Source organism: Copadichromis virginalis, linkage group LG11, assembly GCF_057382275.1.
Source record: "Copadichromis virginalis isolate Kocher_CV1m ecotype Utaka linkage group LG11, C_Virginalis_male_GT1.1, whole genome shotgun sequence".
Classification (NCBI taxonomy): domain Eukaryota; kingdom Metazoa; phylum Chordata; class Actinopteri; order Cichliformes; family Cichlidae; genus Copadichromis; species Copadichromis virginalis.
In genome coordinates this window covers 35,080,077-35,104,559 of record NC_140628.1, presented here as the reverse complement: position 1 = coordinate 35,104,559, position 24,483 = coordinate 35,080,077, and the positions used below count along the sequence as shown (strand labels likewise).

The window sequence follows — 24,483 nt, the reverse complement described above, 5'->3', positions numbered from 1 at the left end:
ATGGTTTTCAAACCAACAACAGAAGCTCAATACACTAATGTAATGTTCTCATTATATTCCGATTTAGTAGCTTTGATATATGACTCTAAACTGCACTGCATATTAAAGCAGTCTGTGTACAGTTCATTACATGATCTACAGATGAATTATAATCTTTCTGCGGTGCAACAGTGAGTGCTTCTCAGACCATCTATGACAGTTAGATATCAGCTTTTTCCACTGGGGAGCAAAACACCCAAACCGCCATGGAAAAGAAAGCTTTTATCTTCAAAAAAATATGGGGACATGACTACCTCATGGCTGAGCAAAAAATAAATAAATAAAAAACAATAAAAATGGATGGCCAGTGGGGGAGATGAAGGATTAATGACAGAGCTGCTGGATAGACAGGAGGATATTTACTTCCAAGCCACCTACATATCTTCAGCTTTATTAGAATAGCATCGGGGGAGGCAGCACAGGCTCCTTTCAGGTAAATGTCACTGCTTTCTTCGATGATACCGCAATTCCTCTCAGCCCACTGAAGCTGCCTCGTTGCCTCTTGGGAAGTCAAGGGCCTGTTTTGAATGCCACTCTCTGACCACGAGAGTGCTTGGTTTCCTCAATATGGGTCCGGTTATTTGTTTGTGTTTCAACTTGTGGCTGAGTGGAGATTTAAGTCCTTGTTTGGGAAGAGACACCAAAGGGACACGACCCCATTGTACGAGAAAAACACAAACCCACAAACTCAGGAGAAAAACAAGTGGGACGGAAAAAGAAGGGAATATGTTTCTGCTTTGCTGCTCTGTTTAAGTTTACCTGTATTTCACTCAGAATCATTATAATCAAAGAAACAAACTAGTTATGGTTGAATTATAGATATGATTTCGATGTTGGCTCGGCATACTTCTTAACTCATCTGGGCTGCACACTCTTATTAGACTTTTGAGATAGAAAAGGTTTGTGTTGACGATTGATTACAAGCAAATCATTCCCAATCGAGAGAAGAATGTCAAGCAAAAAAAAAAAAAAAAAACGTGCTGGGTATATGATTGGGTGGGGACAAGAGCAGAACGACCCCTGTACTGACCGGAGCAAGCATCAGCAAGATCAGACATTAACAGTGATTAAGTCCGACACAGCATGAGAGGGAGGAGCAGGGGTGGAGATGGGTTGTGAATCAGTGTGCAGCTTAAATGCCCTGAGTGAGATTTGCCAGTAGGATGCGTGCAAGTGCATCAGCTAAGCCTGCACTGTCAGCCTGTTCTGGGGTCAGCTCATCTGCCAAGACTATGTTCAATTTATAGAGAACATTTTGTTACTTCTTTATAATATGGGGGGGTTTGATTGGATTATGTGAACGAATGAAATTGCCAACATGATTTTAGCTTAAAATATTTCCTCTGAGCAGTCTGACATGGGACTTTGAGTGAATCACCTGCCAAAAAGATGTGCAAACAATCAGAGACCACAGAGCCAGGATGTTAGCATGTTTGTTGACATGCTCAGAATAAAATGTGACATTGTCACCTTTTTCCTGACGTTTGGATCAAGTGGTTTATCTGAGGATATTACAAAACTGGAACTATGATTTTGGTTTTCTATGATTTCTGGTTATGATACTACCATGGTACAACCAAAATTATTACAACTTTTTGCAAGGAACTTGTAATATTCTTGTTTTTCAAATGGATGCCTTGAAGACGGAGACCAATTTTCTGCCACCATTTGCAATTGGTGGCTGCTGTCAGGCACCAGCTTTGAAGACAGCAACTGATTGCAAGATAGGATGGAGTCAGTCTTCTATTAGTCTGTTTGTGATTGAAGGGGGTCAACTTGACAATTACATGCAATATTTTGTGACAATACAGCAATTAATAGTGATAAAGAAAATTGTAATTGCCATCTGTTTCAAATCTGTTGCTGTAAAATACACAGAAATTCACATTAACTGAATCATACGAAGTCCAGGCTCTGTAAACAGTGATGTTGTCTCTGCAGTTTTACCACAAACTGTTTGGCAATCTTGCTTTTATATCGAAATATAACTAGAATGCAGCAACTTGAGTTGGTTGCATTCTCAACTGCAATGAGATGCACTGCACTGATCACTGCAGACTGACTCTGATTGAGTGCAGCGTGTTAAATCTGTCTGCATGAATAAATTAGTCGGTAACTATTTGCAAACATTTATCAATCCCACCATGTATCCACAGGTTGAGGGCGTTGCATACTCAAACTCTAGTGTGACTGAGCTATTAGCGCCTCACATGAGTATACAGGGAAACCACATCTTTTCAGAGACTGAACTAATATCCATACGCCTTCGACCTCTAGCCTTTGATCCTGTCGCTCCCCATCACATTCCTTCCAAAAGTCAGTACATCACTGGTTGTTCCTGCATATGAACTGGGACTAGAATGAGTGTTTATTGATGGATACTGTAATATGTTATATGTACTTTGCAACAGTGAGGACATAATAGTTAATAATTTCACTGCAAAAACTGAGAATGCACACAAGAAAATGTACCAATTTTTTAAAAAAGGTCTTCATTTTTTTATCTCACTTTCTAATCTTTTCATAGCAGCACGTACCACTTTGATATACCAGGTCAAGGCAGATAATCAGAAAGATAACAGTCCTACGCAACATAAATCTATCACTGATCTGCTTACTCAGGACCATGCAAAAAGTACTCTGGTGGTTGAATGACAAAGCACTGCATCTAAAATATGCTGCGAGCCATTTCAATAGGGTGGAATAAAGCAGTGGGAATCCTCTTATCTTACTCTAAATAAAGTTTTTTGGATGAAGTGTAATCTCTAATCCTGCCGTGCCTCCTATATCAGTAATAGCCAAGCCAGTTCTTAGTATAAGCTCTGCCATTTAGATTAAACAAACTCTGGCATCTCTTTGGCATCTTTCTCCACTGGATGGATTGGCAATTTCTAAAAGCACAGCAGTCTGGAGCGGAGAGTAGTAGGGTAATATCTCTAAAGCCACAAAACAGATCAATGTGGGTCAAACGTGACACATTTTGCTGCAAATGCTTTGAAAAAAAAAAAATCAGGTACAATGTCATGGAGTGCTTTTGCTGAGCTCTGTGTCATTTCAATGACAGTAAAGTGCCGATCATTTGAGCCCGAGCTGTGTTCAGTCTTTTTCCACTGAGACTAAACGTAACTTTGAAAAATAGCTTCCATCCTCTTTCAGGCATAAAGATGCTGAGGCCACATGGCTGTTGTTGTTTCCACAAGCTGCTGAGTGCTCATTTTCTGATGGTTGCAGGGCGAGATGCACAACAGACACAATTACCCTCCATTTTCACTCTCACCCAACTGAAAAGGAAAACAAAAACAGGGGCATACTGAATTAAAATAAACCCCACTGGCACACTCTGTAATGAAAAATGAAATTCCCAAGGAAATTATCTTAATTTATATGCGTGGCCTAAATTTGTTGCCTGTTGCTAAGGAATTTTAACACTGGCTGGCCAATTATGGACCAGATCCTTGTCTGCCGTCAGGTGCTATGCTAATTAGGGTCATTGAGGGTCACGTTGTAATGCACTCGCTAAAATGAGGTGGGAGTCTCCAAGGGATATTCTCATTTGGGATGATGCCAGTCACTTTCCTGCTGCTATCACAGCTACAGCTATTTACTCAGACATTTGTTTGTTTCCGGCTTAATGAAAAGAAAACTGGTAGATATCATACAGGTACACAGGTATTAGCACATAGCTATTTGAGGCAAAGGATTTCCATGGCAGTACAGACACAACAGGCTCTAATTTAGATGTTGGAAAGGTTGTGGGGTTGATGCTGAGGTGATTTGAGGACATGAATCAATCAAGTATGCCAGTAAAACAGAATAAGAAGTTTAAAATGGGAAAATGTAGCCAAATCCATTGCACATGAATATAAATATAACCTTCCTAAGATGTCAGATGTGTTGCTTTAACAGACGATAAGGCTAGAGGGGAACTGTCTGCTTTTTTAGTGTTTCCATTTATCTCAAGGGGTTCCCCTTAAACTAATCTTCTCTTGTCTTTGGTTACCACTATCAGTTTGGCTAAAGGATTTTTTTTTGTTCTCCATGTAACGCCCTTGACATGCTGTAGTGAACTTGAGAACCTGTCACACCCGCTCTCCCTCAATTTCCTGGATGGCCTCTTCAGTGGGTCCACCATAATAGCAGGTGATTGTGGGAGAGCCAGTAACAACCCTGAGCGAGGATGACATCCTTCACTGCTGGCGGCTCTGTAAAAGGAGGAATGTATTCAGCTAACAATGGCCTGTCAGCAATAGTTGCCCTGCACCTGTGTCCTGAACAGTGACATGGGCGAGATGTGTTGACACACTGCAGCACGTCACAGAGCAGAAAACCAGAATAATCCCTATTGGATGATACCTTGTAGGACTAAACCTGCATTGGTTCTGGAAACTGACAGGTCATTAGAGAAGCAGGTCCAACAAATGTACAGGCCGATAGATGCTAGCATTCTCAAGAAAGGTACCTTGTATCAAGTAACTAAAGTAAAAAGCGAAATTAATATCCATGTATTAAAAGGCACTTTGTGTAAGAGAAATAAAAAAGAACAACTTGACTTTAGAAAAGATAATCGATAATCTGTCTGTGTTTCTTTCTACAAATTCCTCCTAGACCATCAGGGAATGAGCAACCAAACTTGGCACACAGGTACATCTTAGGCCCCTGAAGGTTCTTACCTGACATTACAACATCATGTTGCCTAGCAAACAGCTCGCAAGTAGCTAGTGCCCAAGAGATTTATGCACATTTTATATGTATAACACCTTATAAAAGGCATCATAGCATTTCTTTTTAACCACATTTAACATTTACTTTAGATCCACAAAATACTGAATTGTATATGATGCAATCACACCTAACAATGGGCTAAAACGGCCTAGTGTTAGCAATTTGTAGCACCCACAATACCTCATAAAAGTACTGTGTCATTTTAATTTCACAATAACATCTTATTTATATTTGCAAAAGCTGAATTATACATGTCTAGCAACCACTTAGAAATGTGCTATATTATCAGTTTTTAGTAATGAACATTTACAACACCCACTTTGTTTTTAACTTTGTTAAATGTCATTAAATCTACTAGTTCCCCCCCCCCTGCACAAACAATGCATCAAGATGGACATGTAGTTGTTTTATTATGTACGAAGAGTTCAAAGGTGTTACCAGGTCACTGGTCAATAGATGGGGATGCAGACCTATCCCCCCCCCCCCACACACACTTTGAAGGGAAATTGTAAATGAGTGAAGGGGAAAGCAAAGAGATGACAGTTGTGTTAACTGGCGTGGTTGATATAAAAATACTGGATCTGGCCAGTGGTGTCCACCCAGCCTCCAAGTAGACACCCCTATGGTATCAATATCAAAATCCTTGTCTTTCAAGCATCTGTTTTATGAGGGTGGTTAGTTAACAGCTCAGGAAACTTTTTAACTGTTGATGCTCTTTGAGGAGCATGTAGAGTAACAGGTGCCAAATCAGTATCCTGAAGAAGACCTACTGCTGCGCTTTTATGTGTATAAACTTTGTCCAGGCATAAGGTCTCAAAAGAAGCGATCTGTTGCTTAAAATGCAAATTTGAACAAGATTTTTCATTTTCTGATTGACTGTATTCACAAACACAAATGGCAAACAACATATAAGAGCAGCTAGTTGAGAGCTTGTGCATGTCTCAGTTGAGTTAACAGGCCTGTGACTGAGAGGCACATGCTGTGAAGTGTGACTTAACTTGATGAGGTAAGACGGCAGGTAATTGCGGATTGGCTTGATCAGGATCCAGAGGTGACGTAATCTGGAATCCGGGAAAGATTACCGGCGGCCAATCAGGAAAGGTAGAAGGTTGATCAAGAGTGATAAGATCAGGCTGTCAGATCAGACTGATAAATGAATTAACACCTGCTGGTGTACATTTTAAAGGTAAGCTTCACTTCTTTTTTTGTGCTTTTTATGAAACCGAAGCATTAAAAGCACTAACAAGTCATTATTATCTTGTTACAATGTGATGTCCTTCTGCTAAACTTTGGGTCCTACTGTAGCATTCGTATGGACATTACATTATGAGATGTACCACACCAAACCACTAAGGGCAAAGATACTCTGACCATGGCTACCTCTCCAAACAGGACAATGCACCCTGCTACAGCTAACACCACTTAGGAATACATAAAGATCCCAAAAGCATTGACTCCAAACATTCCAGATCCTAATCAAACTGAGCATCCATGGGACTCATAGACCTCTATATAAACGACTGCTGTAGCTACAGTGTCAGCACCAGTGTTGGTCAAGTTACTTGAAAAAAGTAATCAGTAACTAATTACTGATTACTTTCCCCCAAAAGTAATTCGTTACTTAGTTACTTAGTTACTTTTTAAAAAATGATTTACAACCTGAATAGGTAATAAAGCAATAGATCTTTCAGCCCAATTCTATTTTTTCTGCATAATCCATCATATAAAATGTAATCAAATGAAAAAGTCTCTTTTTGAAACTAGTTTTATTAGTTTTAATCTTTTAACTTTACGCATGAAGCAAACATTAAATTATATGCAACATTCTCTGACTGGAAGTAATTTGATTAAACCTATTTTCTGCACATTCCAGCACAGAAAATGAAATAGTTTTTTGTGTTTACAGTCACTCTTTCAAATAAATGCATGTAAATCACAGCAGAAAATAAATAAAATCAAAGACTCAGCGGTCCTGTTGCTCTATTTTCACCTGTATAGCAGGAGTGGGGCAGGCGGAGGTTTGCCCTGGTGCACATGTGTCGTAGTGGTCAGTGGAAGGATCTGGGAGTTTCACATTCCCGTGGCAGCGTACTGTCGGTGCTTGCTCAGAAGTTTAGGGGTTTTTTTCGTTGTAAAAAGAAGTTTTCTTCCCACGCAGTGAACAGCGGACACTAATGTTTTTGTCACTTTTTACAGATTCAAACTCAAAGTAAGGTCAGTACTTCCACGCTTTAAACGCTGCACGGTCATACTCTCTGCCGCACTTGTTATATTATTGTTGATCTGCACACAGCTGTTGCCACGAACATCACACTCGCTTACGTCATTGTCATGAGAGACTCTCGCAAAAAAAAAAAAAAATCACGGTTTTAGTAACGCAGTAAAGCGGCGTGCTTACGGGAGAGTAACAGTCATCTAATTACCTTTTCTGCAATAGTAATACCTTACTTTACTCGTTACTTGAAAAAAGTAATTGGATTACAGTAACACGTTACTTGTAACTGGTCAGCACCCATTGGTGTGTGAATTCCCACCTTTCCTCATCTTACACTTTGCTTTATCATCTTTTTTGCCATAATTTACAAAATGGGGATCATGTTGTACTGAGGTTTATTTTCCTGTTGACGTCCATACAAGTGGATTTCTTTTGCGACCGCTTTTGCAAACACTTTTGTCAACCAACTGCTTCTCTGATGGCGGCATCCAGCCATGCCACAAAACTGCTCAGGAACAGCTCAAGAAACATGACAATGAGCCACAAAAGCGCCAGAATAATCCCAATCCCTGGGGGCCCCACATCAAAACCTACAAGATCCAAAAATTCACCATGCCAAGCACCACAGGACACCCCAGATGTCCCATATCCATACACTGATGCATCAGAGCTGTTTGCCGGGTTGAGACAGATCACACAATATTAGGCAGGTGGTTTTAATGTTGTGGATAATTGATGCATTTAAGGATCCACTGGAACATTAACATGCATCAGTATCAAACCTCAAAGCCCTGTTTAAGGAGCACTTACAGTGAGGCAGATGCTCAAGATATCGAAATACTACAGTACATAATAATCCACCACCTGTAATTGCCTTGTCCTCAGGCAAACATGGGAGGTCTTGACAGTACAAACCTGGCAACCTTGTTGCTTCAACAACTGAGTATAATGAAGCACACACACTGTAACTGAATCGGGAAGATGCACCTGCTGCGGTGCGTGTTTGTGGAGGCAAGGATGGGTTGGGGGGGTTTATAATAGATAGATTGACATCCTGGTGTTGCCTCGTGACAATAAGTTTCTCTGAGATTTCATCATATTTCATTGTTTTATTGTTTGGGCTGTGGCTCTTAAAAAAGCAATGCAAAATATGGTCTGAGTGCTAGACAGGGAAACAAAGTGATAAAGATGCAGAGGAAGAAGTGTAGAAGGAGTGCACAGTTGTGAGAAAGTGACAGGGAGAAAATGGCGTGAAAACAGGATCTGAGACGAAGGCAAACTCCCAGCAAACACTCAGAGGCCCCAGAAAATCTGTGGTATGCCATTATCACCATCACCATCATCACTACCATCATCCTCATGGTGGCTATAATCATTTTCTTTTTTCCTTCAGCTATCCTAACGCCACCTGCAGAAATATCACTTGCAATTGCTGGAGGATCCTGTTGTCTCCATCTGCTTCATTTGAATAGTATTCTCCATGAAAAAAGAAAAAAAAAATCACCAATGAACTGTCTCACCTTCCAAAAGAGATACATCATATTTCCACAGAAGGCAATAAAAGCAATGCAGGCCCAATTCCCCACAGTTTTGAAGACAGGGGCTGTATTTCAGCTAGACTCATCAATATGCAAAACATCAGAGCATTGCTTGCCACAAGAATATTCCCTCCACTGCACACTCTGCAAGTGTGCACAAACATCATCGTATTTTGCGTTTCTTTTCTTAAAAAAATAAATAAATAACGGGAAAAACAACTTCCATTGAAAAAGTATGCAAATCTTGCACAAACATAATCACATTTTGATGAAAAGCACCAGGATCCAAAGCGGTAAATTGCCCTATGTGATTTTAATACTCTGCAGGCAATTGTCAAACCAAAGAGACTCAGAAGAAAGAACACTCCAGGGCTGAAATCAATGCACTACCTTTTATTTGGGAAGAAGTGAACAAACTCCCAACACTGGATTACATTTCAAAGCGCAGAGCCTAGAGCTTTCCAGTTGAGGAGCTTGTATAGTGTGGGAGAAAGGTGCTGTAGCGTGGGAGAGAGGCATAATCATTATGACCTACAGTAGGGTAGATGTAGGTTAAGTTAGTCCCTCTCTCTGCCTGCAGTGCTCACTCTGCCTTTCTCTTTCTCAAGTCTCTTCCCTGGGCTGTCTTTCCTGGGTTGTTAAATCCCTGCTCCTTTAATCTCCTTACTCAGCTACATCCTCTTTAAAGATGCAGAACCACGGGAGAGACGTGGGATACGTCAACTGGGGACTGGTGCTGAGCAAGGCGGGGCAGGACATGCAGAGTGGCGCCGTTTGAGTTTGAGAGAGATGACAAAGTTGTACCGGCATTGAGAAAATAAAAACTTTTCCAAACGTTGAATGAGAAGAGCACACCTTAAATCTCCTGAGCATCAAACTGGGAAATGAAGCGATCGTTATTTAATTTGTGCCTTAAAGGACGTCCTAGATGTTTTTAAAAATGACTGCAAAGGTTAATTTTTGCATCTGTTAGTAGTTATCGGTGTTAATCTGAACCTAGTGCACGATATGTACTCTAAAACCTTAGAGTAGTGCTCAGCATCAAGTATGGGGATCTAATTCACCACAGCACTCAATATTTAGATGTGTCTCTGATAGACATTTCAGTGCAGCTAGATTCAGTGTAGAGAACAAGCACGTGTAAAGATAAGAACTACTGTACCCACTCAATCTACAATCTTCTACACGCGTGAGCCTCAAAAACACACAACACCCTCATATTCAGAGCTGATTTTGTATCAGCAGCATCAAACCCGTTGCCAACCGCAATAGTGATGCAGTGCCTATCAATCATCTGCATGCTGTAAAACACAACAGCAACATTTCAATAACAGTGCATCACCTGAGACTCAGGGAGATGAAACTAATCGATTGAAAAATGGATCATAGTTGTCCTGCGTGCCACATGCGATTCAGTACGAAGAAGCGAGATTCTACTGTAGATTTCTGGGTCATTTTTCAAGTGTATGCATCTTTGAAGTTCAGCGGCGTAAACCTCAACGAAAAAAAAAAATTGAGACAGCCAAAGTGTGTCATCTGGAAGCCTTTTAGATCTCTGAAACCCAATAAGTCATGAGAACATTTCTGCACTAGATCTAAGAAGCTTTTATTTCCACCGATGCATGCATAGATTTAAAACGTGCCATAAAACGGTTATCACCCTGTTCATGCCACATTATCCACATATAATGAGATAGAAAACATTTACGATAAGATCTGACTGATTGTGCTGTTGGCGCAGCTACGGTATGTGACCTCCCACACTCAGAAGCAACACACTAATACATCAGCAGCTATCATAAACACTCCATATGTAAAGCAAAGGATCACATTTAATTTCTAATTAGTGGTTTAGCAGTACCTGTTTCCCAGAAGTAGACAGACTTCCCATCATCTGTCTGTGTGTGAGCCTCCCAGAAACCACACAACAGCAGCAATGCCACCAAATGGTACCAGCTCTCCTCTGTCCTTTTTTGGATGGCCCCTCCTGTACCCCTCCACCCCAGCCCCATGGTCCTCCACAGGATAAAAGTAAATCCACTCAGCTCGGAAGGCAGCGATGATGGAAAACAACAAAAAACTCGCTAGTCCAATAGGCAGAGTGAAGTGTGCTTCAGTTTGAGAGAAGGTGTGTGAGTAAGTGTGCGGGAGTGCAAGAGCGGGAAAAATAATGATGATCTTGTGCACAGTGTTCCTGCAGGAGTTGAGGGTCCAGTACTTGGTGTTGTGAAGGACAGGAGTGTAGTTTTGTTCCCAACTTGGCAGGATGGTCCCAGAGGGAGGCTGTCAGTGACGGGGACTGAGCTGCAGATGGATGGTACAGTCGTCCTCCTCCATCGTATCCGCTTCCTCTGCTGCCGCTGCTGCCTCTGTCCTCTGGCTGTGGAGCAGTGACAGTGGGCGAGTGTCTGCAGTGTTGTACGCCTCCCTCCCTCTCACTTGCTCTCGCTCACTCTCTCTCTTCCACTCCTATTCGCTCACTCATTTGCTCTTCTCCCTCCGCCACCCTGCGCTCGCTCTCTCCTTTTCTACTTCTGGCTTTTTCCTATTTTTCTCCCCTGCCCTCATCTTTTCTCATCTCGCTGCATTACTTTCCCTTTATTTTTACATTCTGCATCTCTAACAAGCTCATTCCTTGTTTTCTCTGCCTCAGTTTCTCCTTTTTCTCCCCTTATTTTCTTTCTCCTGCCTAGGGCACAAGGACAAATACTCCCTCCTCCACCTCCTCTTCCACGTGCAGTGCTGCAAGGCGACTGGAAACCAGCAGGGCTCACACTGGTCCGAGGAGCTCCCATAAGCAGTCCTCCCGGGATCAGAGAGACAAGCTGGGTTTAATCCAGAGCAAGAGTAAGTGGAAGGGGGGGGGAGCAAGGAGGAGCAAAACACTAAAGGAGAGTGGAAGCGAGCGCGTGAAAGATGAGGGCGAGGTGATAACTGTGGCCGTGTGAAAGGGCTGTGAAAGTGAAATTATAGAACAGATAAGTGGAATTACAGACTTTTATTACCCATTTTGTCAACAAAAATTAATGGAAATTACTGGATATATAAACATATTGGCTTTTTTAAATATACTCAATGTTAAAAATGTTTCGAGCAAGAGGAGCAATTATTATTTCCTTTTTCAAATTCATGTAGCGGCCAGGATATGAAGTTTTATTTATTTGTTTTCTGAAGATGGGACATGTAAGTGGGTATTTACAATGAGCAGTTTTATCAGCCATGGCTGAATAGACAAAGAAAAGGGCACCACCATGAGGAATTTCATCAGCAAAAAAAAAATCCAGGAAACATCACCTGAAGATACTGTTTGATTCATTTTAAAGGCACCATCCTCTGCTATGTCAGTGGAAGTTAAGGCTGCAATTATAAGTCGCTAACCTCCTGGTTCATAAAGACAAGTCTCACATACAATGTGGTGAGGTTTTACCTTTACAGAGAGGCGGTAGTGTTCATTTCCAGATCCATTCACTTTTTTCACTGTTCAAAATAATCCGTTTATCGTACAGTATCTTGGTGCAACCTCTTACTTTGTCCTCTCTACAGAATAAGCTGTTTTAACGTATCTTTAGGGCCACCCTCTGTTTTAATCCAAATCTCATCTGATTGGCTGTCACTGACAAAAATCAGGTTTCAACAGCAGGTTGGTGGGGCCTCTGTGCCCAAAGCCAGAGCTGTATTAAAGATATCCTCTCTGCCCAAGATCAAACAGAGCCAAGACTAAAAAAAGCTGTCTTTAATCGAGCATGTAGAGCAGTCTGAAACCTGAGCGTTTGACTTACAGAGACTACATTTACATAACACTGACCTCATTACTGTGAACTTTGGCCCTGTTTAATACGAGTACCCAGTACCCACTGTACCCAGAGTTGGTTGTAATTTTTTTAGTACATTACTGTACTGCCATGAATTCAATACTTATTACAGTTACAATTATGCCATTTGTCACATTACAAAGGTTCTTCCGTTATACAGAAATAACTGTGGCAGAAGGAAAGCGGTGAAGCAGCTTTTGAGGAGCGGACATTACTTTTATTTTTATTGCATAAGAGCACAATAGTAAAGTCCAAGCTGAAGCTAACCAAGAACCCAGAGTGATGTTAAAGCTGAGCACATGCAGACCCCAGCCCAGCAGCCAGAGCTGGATCTTTATCAGGTAACAAAGGCCCCAATGAGCAGTCAGGCTGCAGCCTCCATTTCTACCTGTTCATGTTTCTACAGTAGAATCACTGCAGCGATTGCTTTGAAGTCTTTGTGCTTTGCGTTGGTGTTGGTGTTGCTGTGTGACACTGTAGCTTAAGGTTTATAATGTTATCTGGTGATTATAAGACATTGCATTTCAGGTCATTTTATGCAGTAATGAGGAAGCGATGTAACAAATTACTTTCACCGCATTACTTGTAAGAAAAGCAATGACCCCAACACTGGTTGTATCATTGTATATATCAGCATAACACACACCTTGAGCACAACTGAGCTCTAAAAATTTGAGCCAGAAAGAACAAGACAAAAAACAACAGCAGCCTGCATGTACAAACCAAACATTACATTAATGTACCAAATTTGTGTTTTTAATTTTGTCTTCAAACAAAAAGATCATCTAAGTCAAGAAGAGTAAGCTGCTCCATCTCAGTTTACACAGATAATTATTCATAACTCATTTTCTCTTTACATGCTGTCAAAGTAGAAAAGTAAATATCTGTGTACCTTTCTGTCTAATGTATTAAACAAGAACAGGGATTACAGTGGAGGAAGAGGAAGTCTAGTGGCAAAAATGAAGAGGCAGAATTCATCCGTCATCTACTGTCTCAACCTCTGACAGTCTGACCTGGCTGAGACTGTGTCAGGACACCTGACTGACAGGCTTTGACCTGAGGACGGCCAACCTGTCATCCTAGTTTTAGCTCGTCTTTACTAGACCAAGGCAGCTGAGGGGGAGCATAAACCTAGTTAGTAGATTCACAAAGAGGCTGAGAGAAGAGTGACTCCCAGAATCGCCTAGTTCTTAAGACTGCATTGTTCCCCATTGGAAATAAGGACAGAAAAAGGCAATAAATACAAAAGCAGACGTTAAAAGCCTCCTTTAGAAAACTATTTCTGTTATGTGTATGGCTGTAACATCATTAGACTTTTTAAATTGTTCATTACATCAGTACAAAGAAATGGCACAGAGCAGTGACAATGTCTTTACAGTAAAGCTTATGTAAGGAGGCACCAAACAAGTAACTTTTGAGGGAGGAGTACTGCAGATTTTTCTGGTTATGGAACAGCGATCCACCTCTCACACAGACATTTCATGGAGAGTTTCTAGGTATTCTGAAACCTATGTATTGTCAAGGATGTCACCAGTTGTAATCTATGGGACACAGCTAATGAAGGCTGATTGGACAATTCTGTTCTCTCCATTAAAGTATAGATAAAAGATATAAAGTATGGAACAGGACAAACTAACATGATGGTTTTGTTTTATTTACTAGATAAACCAAACGCATATTAATTCAATAAAAAGCAAGCTTTCATTTCTGACGATGCCCAAATATGAAACTATTGAGCGATTTAACAGGGCAGCACACAGTGGAACATAAACAGACTGTGGTGAGAAGTTCATAACCACTCATCGTGACCATGAATTTCATGGTAATTTTGGGCTTTTAAAGACTTGGTTTTTTTTGAAGGGGGCTTGAATGGTTGTAGCATACATCTTTAATGACTTTAACAAACAAGGGTTTTATTTATTTCATTATTTTGTTATTTAATTATTTATTTTTCCACACAGGGTCAAGTATACATACAGGTTCAAATATATGCATACACACTTAAATATTTTACCAAGTGATTTTGAAGGTTCTGCTTTGTCTTTTTACTTGATAAGGCAAAAGCCTTTTAACTTCTCATTAATGGTCATGCTCGACAACAACTGGTAGTTTCTAAGAGCGTGTTTGACTGAAATACACAGCTGCCCACATGGACAAGCCAAATACTGTCAGGAGAAACGTTTTATGGTCATGTGAGACAAAGAGCTTTGTGCTAATGACAAGAGTGACACATATGGGAAAAAGAAAACTTTCACAAGACTGCATCTTAAAACTATGTACAACCTAATGGCGTCCACGTGAATTAAGAAGGTATGTAACAGCCAAGTGCTCCTAATCAAATGCACTTGATAAATTAATCATCTGCAAGCATAAGCACCTCTATAAAAGCAGAGGTTTTGGCAGGTGGTCTTGAGCTTTCAGGTGAGTGTTAACCCAATCCCACAGTCTTCCTAGGAATGGCTGTCCCAGGAAATTCGCCCTGTGGTCAGACTGTGCAATGCCCAGAGAGACGGGAACAAATAATAATAATAATAATAATAAAAAGATTTTTTAAAACCCAGCTCATGTCATCACCTCAGCTATACCCCAGATGCTGCAGGACTCAGCATGTTAAGTATTAAGGTTCATAACAGTACAATAAGAATAAGCCAGGAGAAAGCCTCTTCTCTATAAAAAGAACATGGTAGCACTACTTAGGTTTAGAGAGTTGCATCTGAATAAACCACAAGACATTTGGAACAATGTTCTTTGAACAGACAATACCAAAGTAGAGAGGTTTGACTATAATACACAGCTCCACATTTGGAGAAAACTAAAAACAGAAAATCAGTCCAAAAACCTCACAGCTGTGATTATGCAGCAAAACAAAATCTTAATTGAAACTCAATGAAACCAGGAATCAGAAACTTAAAACACCAAAACAGCAAATCAATTGAAGTAGGGAGCTAAAAAAACAACAACAACAAATTAATATAAACTACAAGCCAAATAAGTCCATAATAACTGAAGCTAAACATTAGTAGAATGATCATAAACCTCCTAAGACCCGAACTCTTCCACGGCATGCATTTTTAATCTCTCTTTGATATTTGGGCTGAATGGGACCTGATGAATGTAAAAACAAAGAATTACCAGATTTTCTTTTTTTTAACCTAATTTTTGTTTCTAAGAAAAATGAGAGCCACATATGAGGATATTCATTTAAAATTTCGATTGAACAGTAGCAGTATAATAATAATAATAATAATAATAATAATAATAATAATAATAATAAGAAGAAGAAGAAGAAGAAGAACTTTATTTATAAAGTGTTTTCAAACAAAGTGCTGTACAACTAAAGAGATGAATAAAATAAAAGCGATACATAGCAATACAGGTAAAAGACACAATACAAGTTAAAAACAATAAAAATTTAAAAACTAAAAGCCATAGAATTAAGACATGTAGGATAAGGTGAACAAATGTGTCTTCAACTTAGTTTTAAAATCCTCCACAGAGCATGCCTGCCGAATATCTTGAGGGAGGTTGTTCCACAGAAATGGGGCACGAAAGAAAAAGCACGCTCTCCAATTGTCTTTTTTCTGGCTCTAGGAACTTTTAGAAGGCCGGAGTCCTAAGATCGTAGAGCACGAGATGAAACATAAAGGTGTAAAAGGTCGGAGAGGTATGTAGGTGCCAATCCGTTTAAAGCCTTGTAGGTGAGCAGCAGGACCTTAAAATCTGCTCGAACCTGACAAGGTAGCCAATGCAGAGATCTCAGAACAGGGGTCCTGCTCAAATTTCCCAGTTTTTGTTAAAATGCGAGCAGCTGCATCTTGCACCATCTGTAGACCTCTAAAACTTTTCTTTGGTAGGCCAGAAAAAAGAGCATTGCAATATTCAATACGGGAAGACACAAATGCATGGACAAGAACCTCTGCAGTGTCGCTTGACAAAACTTGTCTGATTCTGGCTATGTTCCTCAAATGATGAAAGGCGGTCTTTGTTATCTCTTTTACATGAGATTCAAAGGAGAGCACCATGTTGAACCACACACCCAAGTTTTTTACCTTGTTCCTGCAATTTATGACACTGTCATCAATTTTCAAGATGAAATTTTGGGACAAGTGCTGAAATTTGTGTGGTCCAATGACCAAGAAATTATCCGATAACCAGCCCTTAATTGCAGATAAACAACATTCTAGTTTAGAGACTTCAACACAATTTCCAATGGTTAAAGCAACATAAAGCTGCAGGTCATCAGCGTAACAATGAAAGGTTACATTAAAAGAACGTAAAGGAACACCAAGAGGCAGCAGGTACATAGAAAACAGCAATGGTCCAAGTACGGAGCCCTGAGGGACCCCATGCCTCACTGCACAAGTCTCGGAAAAATCATTTTTAAAACTAACAGTCTGAGACCTCCCAAACAGGTAAGATCTCAGCCATGATAAAACATTTCCTGTAATTCCAATAAAATGTTCAAGCCTATCCAGTAAAATGCAGTGATCCACAGTGTCAAACGCAGCACTTAGATCCAGCAGTAATAAAACTGAAGTGCGATCATTGTCTGCATTTACCAGCAGATCATTTACCACTTTGACTAAAGTTGTTTCTGTGGAGTGATTCGGTTTCCAAGCCTGGAGAAATATTTCTAGTCTGGAAGATCTCCAGTGACGCTCTGCTTTTCTACAATTTCTTCTCAGGTTCAAGAGCTCCTCATTTAACCAAGGCATAGGGTTCGTTTTTTTTGACATTTCAACTTCCTTACGGGAGCAACAGAGTCCAGTAGTTCAAGAAGTGTATTATTAAGATTCGCAGTCAAGGTGTCCACACGTAACTCCTGGGTAAAAATAGGGTTCAACACATCAGGTAGATGTAATTTAACTCCAAGCAATGCTTCAGGGCTAATATAACCCCTCTCAGAAGCTGGAGATTTAGGGATTAAAATATCAAATAAAATTGCTGAGTGGTCTAGAATAGGTAAAACACAATTTTCAGTCATTGATACATTCAGCCCGTAGCCCAAGACAAGGTCTAGGGTGTGGCCCTTACGTGTTTGCCTAGACACAAATTGTGTGAAGTTTAAGGAATCAATTACATTTAAGAAATCTTTGACCAGGGCTTTATCCTCACAATACAGATGAATATTAAAGTCCCCCACTATAAGAATCCTTTCATAGTGAGTGATAAAACATGTCAAGAAGTCGGAAATAAACAAGTCATTATATTTAGGTGGACAATAGATGACTATAATTAGAACCACGGGACAGCCTAAAGTCAGGAGTTGGGGCTCAAATGAGGTAAAAACACCAGGACTTTGTATTAGTTTGCATTTAAAGCAGTCTTTGATGATAGAGGCTACCCTGCCTCCCCTCCCAGACAACCTGGGGGAGCTGAAGAAGCTGGCATCGGAGGGGCAAAGTTCCAGCAAGGGTGCCACTTCACCAGCGCGCAGCCATGTCTCAGTTAGGAGCATGACATCCAGCTTATGAGTACCAAAAAAGTTCCGAAGAACGTGAGTTTTATTTGATACAGATCTTGCGTTTAAGAGAGCTAATTTAACTCTCTGTCCATCCGTGGTAGCAGGCAGTATTTGTAGGTTGTTCATATTTGCTCCACCTCACATAGAACATAAAACATAAACATTGCAGAACCAAGAGATGGCGTGGGGATGGTGTTCGCTCTGTGTTGTAGCGTCCTAATGAGACCCAGTTTGTGCTCCAGTGGATGATGAGAGTCAAACCTTAAATACTGATTCGTATGCGTAGGTTTACAGTACACGTCAGCTTTTAGATGTCCCCCATTACTGATGGAAATCTCACAGTCTAAGAACCTGCTACTTTTCATATCCTCCCTGGTACATCTTTCGCCATCTTACAATGCTGTGATTGCAGCCATTCCCCAACTCTCTGTGAATGGTACTCATGGCCATTGATCAGTGGGCTTTGATCAGTGGGTTTTGGTCAGTGGTTGTTGATCAATGGTCATGAGAATTTGCATAATTATGATTAAGGAACTGACCTCCCAGCCCATTGTTCCTTCAGTGGGCTGGTTTCAGTCATTATGCCAATGTACTGTTTATAAGATTGGGGAAACCTACAGTCAGCTGAGACTGAAGAAGTCACTTGGATGAGTGACGAAACGTTTCTCCCACAAAACGCTACGTCCAGATGAACAGAATCAACTTTTGGAGATTTATTTACCTGGATGATTGAGCATGCATCAAGACGAAGACAAAAATTAACAACTTCAAGCACTAGAAAAGTCATTAAACACATTAAAAAAGAAGCAAAAACAAATTCAGCAAAATCCAAGACTATGACTATGTACGTCAGTATCATGGTAAAGAACCACTTGAGTGGCATTTTGCGAATTGATGTCCCACTCTGCTTTTAAGGGTAGGTAAGGTTAAGTCCCCAGATATCCAAAGGAGGTCAGAATACAAAGATTGGTCTATCAGGTCCCAGGAACCACGCTGAGATGGTTCAGTGATTTGGAGGGATGTCCAATCTAGACTGATATCTCTCTGTACGGTCATCTGGGGCACATCCACCTGGTTTAGGGACCCAGAACATGCTGGAGGGAAAAAATATCTAACCTCACTTAGCAGGCACTTATTGAAATTACCAAAGAAGATCTAAAGCATGAAGCAGAAGGATATTTAGGCTAACCTGCTTATCCTGAGGACATAACACTTGTGTGCCAACTCTCTTTGCTGAAGTTGCACAGAACAGTAATGAGATTTCAACGTGTAGTACAGTTATGTGAAAATGATGCAAAGCAATCAAAATTATCTATTCTTTGTGACAATGTTTGAATGGGAAAATATATTAGAAGATACCATAACTGATGATACTGACTAATACAGTAAATAACTAATAAAACGATCAAAATCTGTGTTAAAACCTCTTTCCGATATCAGACAAGAGGGATACACGATTATGGCCAAAATAATTATCACAGTTATTCTCATCCATTATTCACTGATTTTTTTCGCCTGCAACGTTTTACATACAGCATAGGTGGTGCCATTTATGTGCACACACACACACACACACACACACACACACACACACACACACACACACACACACACACAATGTGTTTTTAGACCTGTGGTCAGTGGTTTAGGGGGCACTCGATTTTTCTTTTGTTTCACAATTTTAAATTACTTGAATGCAGTTATTTTAAGCTGCAAATATTTTGCCTTTGTTTCTGGCATTAGACAATTGCTTCTACAAAGGTTTTCATTCTTTATTGACACTGAAGGTCATACTTCTTGGTTGTTTCTGTGCTTTGTGTTTTTGCTCTTTGACTGTAGTTAACGAGCGTATGGATTTGTATGTGTATGTGCTATTAATTTATGCAACTTATGATGAACTTATGTACTTCTGTCCTTCTTTGCCAGGACACTCTTGTGAAAAGAGATTTTTATTTTTCCTTGTTAAATAAAGGTTAAAAAATGTCTATTAGCATAGCATGCAATTTTAAAATCTTGGTAGGCTAAAATCGTGATCAAGTTTAAAATGTGATTAAATACGCAGGTGTAACTGATGGATATGGCTTGCCACCATGGTATTGTCAGCTCAAAGTGGCAAACTGTGGCTAAAAATGAAGCCATGGCATACACTGTAGTTCCACCATGGCTACTCGAGGTCTTTGCTTTGCTTTGAATATTTTTTATCTATATTATCTGAGCAATAACATAACAAGCTATAAGGTAGAGAGAGTCCATTTTAGCAATCTGTCATTTTGGAGTAATTCAGCAATTGGAGTCTGCAAACCAGGCCTGCTCCGATCAGCCAACAACTCAGCACTCCACCCTCTCACTCAAATATGGTAACATGGTGTTCCAAAAAGTCCAGAAACCCGTGGCTGATGTGTAAGTTCATGGTTATGTCCATCTTTTATATACAGTCTATGGTCAGCTGGTAGCAGGCCTTAGAGGAATGCACATCGGTCTGACTGACAACCAAGAGGTGGTGAGAAAATCAATAAATAGAGCTTGTATAGATGCACAGACAGGTCTTTGTAAGGCATCCTGCCCCATAAGCCCTGTGTTATCTTGAAACATGTCAAAAGAAAACATTTCTGCATAGTCACAGACTAAATGTTGCATCCTATGTATAGATTTTTCTCACAAATAATATCTGGATGTAACAACACTGTAATCAGCATTTAAATTAGCAACTGAAATTTATTAAATACATTTCACAGTTATTCCAACTAATTACAATTAAATTGAGTTTATACTTGAGACTAGTATATAAATAGAACTAGTTGTTGCCCAACACTATCATATCACTTATTTGAGTATAGGATGCATGTAAACATATATAGCACAACAATTGTTACCTGGTTTAAGAAGAAGAAGTAAAACCTAGTCTAGTCTATTTACCACAAGGAATAATGACACTTGAGCTGTCTGCTCCTGTTTGCCAGATAAGAGCCACAAAAATGCAACATTTCAACCAGGAATTAACTAAATACAATGATTTTCCACATTATGGTCTACAGTATGTTTCTTTTTCTCCGTCTGCTTGAGTTAAAGACATTTTTTTCAGTGCATGATAAATGTCAAATCTTAGCAGATAGTGGGACACATGACAGGGAACTTTAGGGGACAGTGCAATGACTTTTATTGTACTCAAGTTACATAGAGTAGACTTTTAGGTGTTTAAAATAAGTTGACAGCATAACAGTAGTGTTCAAAGTGTCAGCTATGACGTAGCCCCTGTCACTGCTATTGCCATTAAATGTCAGCTGTGAGCTGCGCAGTGGAATCAGTCAGCCAGATGGAGAAAAACAGATAAGATGGGGCAGATGTGTGTGAAACTGGCAGGCTGGAAATTCACCACCAGCCACCACCTAAAGGCTGCCAGACTAATCTTCATCAGTAAATGACAAATGCATCTACTCTACAAATCAGATCTGTCATTTATCTAATTACTGACGGGCCATCCTTCCATCAAAAAATCTCATTTGTAAAGTAGACAGAGTAGTGAAAGTAGCAACCTTTATCTCCAATCCACCCTCACAAAAAAAAAAAAAAACAGCCTGCAGAAAGTAATCACAGGAAAACAGCAGCCCAGCAGTCTGACAACACATGGCTCAACACATCGTATCACAACACAATCAACACTTAGCTTCAGTAACTTGCCAAGGACAGACGCTGACTGAAATTTGAATGGCTTGTCAGACCATTATCTAGCTGCCAACTTCAATCGAGGCGTGCCTTTAAAAGACGCTGGATTCCCCCCTCCATTCATCAATAATGGCTGTCCTTATTTGAGACTTCTTTTCAATGACTGACATTAAAATAATGCACGGTGTGTCCTTACTTCATTTTTCTATAGGTCTATTTGGTCAAGGCTCTGCTGTCATGAGAAAACAATAGCAGGCATCTATGTAGTTCTCTCTGAATACAAATGATTCTTTATGATGCTGGTGGGTTTGGGGTTAAGTTCGTTCAGAGCTCTTGGTCAGATGTGGGTAGGCATGAGAATTCGATTCTTTTATCAATTCTCATTGGCTCCCCTTTACGAGTCATCACAAAGACTTTGCAGCATATCAAAGACATTACATTTCTGCAAATTAATTGCATGCTGTGTGGTCAAATGTTTGTGCATGGAGGTATTTCCCCTCTTTGTTGTGATCAGTGTTGGGGTCAAAAGTAGTAATGTGCAAGTACACAGTAGTAATTATTCAGCAATATGGTAGCTGCCAAAACATTCCAACATGTAGGTAACATGTTGGAATGTTTTGACAGCTGCCATAGTAGTTTTTTGGGCCAAAGTTTCAATACGAGAGTGGATTTATCAGCTAATGCTAGTTAGCTTGGTTAGCAAATACAATACTCACCAAATCTGGAACTCAACCTTCCTGGATGATCTATCTTGCATCAAGACATGATGTTTTATATATATATTATCCATTACAAATGATAATATAGGTAAAAAACAATCTCACATTGACTTACATCAGGGGTGGGCAATTCCAGGCCCTAAGGGCCGGTGTCCCTGCAGGTTTTAGATGTGTCCTTGAACCAACACATCTGATTTAAATGGCTAAATTAGCTCCTCAACATGTCCTGAAGTTCTCCAGAGGCCTGGTAATGAACTAATCATGTGATTCAGGTGTGTTGACCCAAGGTGAGATCTAAAACCTGCAGAACACTGGCCCTCGGGGCCTGGAATTGCCCACCCCTGACTTACATTATACATTTATAAATATAGAATTATTTAAGCTTTTTGTTTGTTTTTTAAGCAGTCACGGATTAATTTGATTTTCACTTCGTTTGCTTCCTCTTTAGCACTGGACCTTAACTGATTAGGTTCTGAAACTAAGAGGTTCTTTGTTAGACTAGACACTGAAGACCACCTGATTAGGTTTGTTTTCTAAAAACTACCTTGTTAGATTAATGGAAAGAAGGTGGTTTAGGTTAAAGCATGCCTCATTTACATCAGTAACCCTGTACTGAAAATGTTGGCAGTGACAGCGCTGTCTCACAGATGCTATTAATGTGGTGCATCATGTACCTTTGATGGCAGTACCCTTTCATGTAACTGAGACACACCACCTGCTTTGATAAAACAGCATTGGACACCCCAGGAATGGGGAACAGTGAGGAATTATGCTGTTTGAGGCACGTTTATTATGAGACATTTGTAATTATTTGTTTTGACATATAAATTTTGAAACTGACCCAAAATATATCTTTTTAAAAAAAAAAAAAAACAAAGAGCATAAAACGTTGCTTTTTTCTAAACATACTGAGTTTTCAATACCAAAAAGATACATTTTTGACAGAATGTCCCTTTAAAACAAAAACAGAGCGCACATGGTGTACTTTAATGTTCTTCCAAAGCAAAATGAGAAGGCAAAATGAGAAGCAATAACAGAACTGCATGAGTAAGAGACTGAAGCCATTATGAATAAATCCAGCATTCACAATAATTCCCCTTTCAGTTAGATGAGGTATTTTTGTCATAATTTCTTCACTCAAGGCTGTTATCATATGTTCTAGTGTCATCTAAAGAACTAACCACTGTTTGAGTAATTTTTTGATGAAGCCTTTTTTATTCCTATCATCTTGTCAGGTATTATGGACAAATTGCACCATCCGGTTCTTATAACTGTAAAATAATTGAAATAACTTAGATAATCAAAATAATAATAGACAATTTGTTCTGCATAAACCTGTTTTTCTAGATAAGAAGGGCACATGGAATCAAAGGAGACCTATAATAATTTTCCTTATTTTCTGACATATGTATAATAATATATGGTGGACATTCACATTAAACCAAAGCTTAAAATGTAAGTAATCACCATGAGCCAATCAGGATAATGTTGGTTTAAAGAGAGAGGCACTAAACATGCTTGTTTTAGTCAGAAGATGAACTGAGGTGCTGAGGGTCCAGTGTGAGATAAATAAAGATTTTTCAAAAAAGGGGAACCATATAATCTAATCTTGAAGAGTCCAAAAATAAATATATGGAATTAGAAATGAGCATATTTGGTTCCCATATAAAGCAGCTTATTCTGTACACATGTTACTGTGCCTGCATCTGAAATTAAATATATTGACACGGTATATTTATATAATGTACACCCACATACAAAAATCACTTGTGTGCATGTTTATGGCCATCCGTAGGCTTAATGTGGCAGATTTTTGCATGAGGTGCTCCTGACGTGACAGGTGCACACTGCATTTTTTTTTTATATAGTGGTTCTTTTATCTTAAACTCAATATTAAATGTATTTATAAGTTAACATTTATTTATATCAATGTATATAAATTATAATTATAATAATTGATATAAATCCATAAAATAATTACTTCTAATCCACATATGGAAATAATTTGGCAAAATGTGCATTACTCTCAGATCACACAATACTTTTCTACAACAGACTACCTTATTCAAGCTGTATTGTTCAATCTGCTGTTAATTCACCATTAACTCAGTGTTTCTTAAAGTTATGTTTAATTATTCCTACAGTATTTGTCTCAACACCGTTTCCTTATCAGGATTTGGGGTTTTCCTCAAGAGAAAGCACTGAAAAGAAAGCATCAGTACTGAGGCCACGTGTGCGGGTGGGTGATTATATTTATTTGCAATATAAGGCTTACTGCATGCGATATAAATTTGGAAAAAAAAAACACGTG

At 39.6% G+C, this 24,483-nt stretch overlaps 1 protein-coding gene across 1 annotated transcript in view; it reads right to left on the bottom strand.

Moving 5' to 3' along the window:
• Nucleotides 1-11,318, bottom strand: part of thsd7ab (thrombospondin, type I, domain containing 7Ab) — a 226,762-nt gene extending 215,444 nt beyond the window's left edge. The window contains exon 1 of the mRNA XM_085472186.1: nt 10,376-11,318. Within this exon, the coding sequence (XP_085328312.1) occupies nt 10,376-10,526 (151 nt within the window). The 5' untranslated portion in view covers nt 10,527-11,318. The remainder of the gene's footprint in view (nt 1-10,375) is intronic.
• Nucleotides 11,319-24,483: the final 13,165 nt, after the last annotated feature.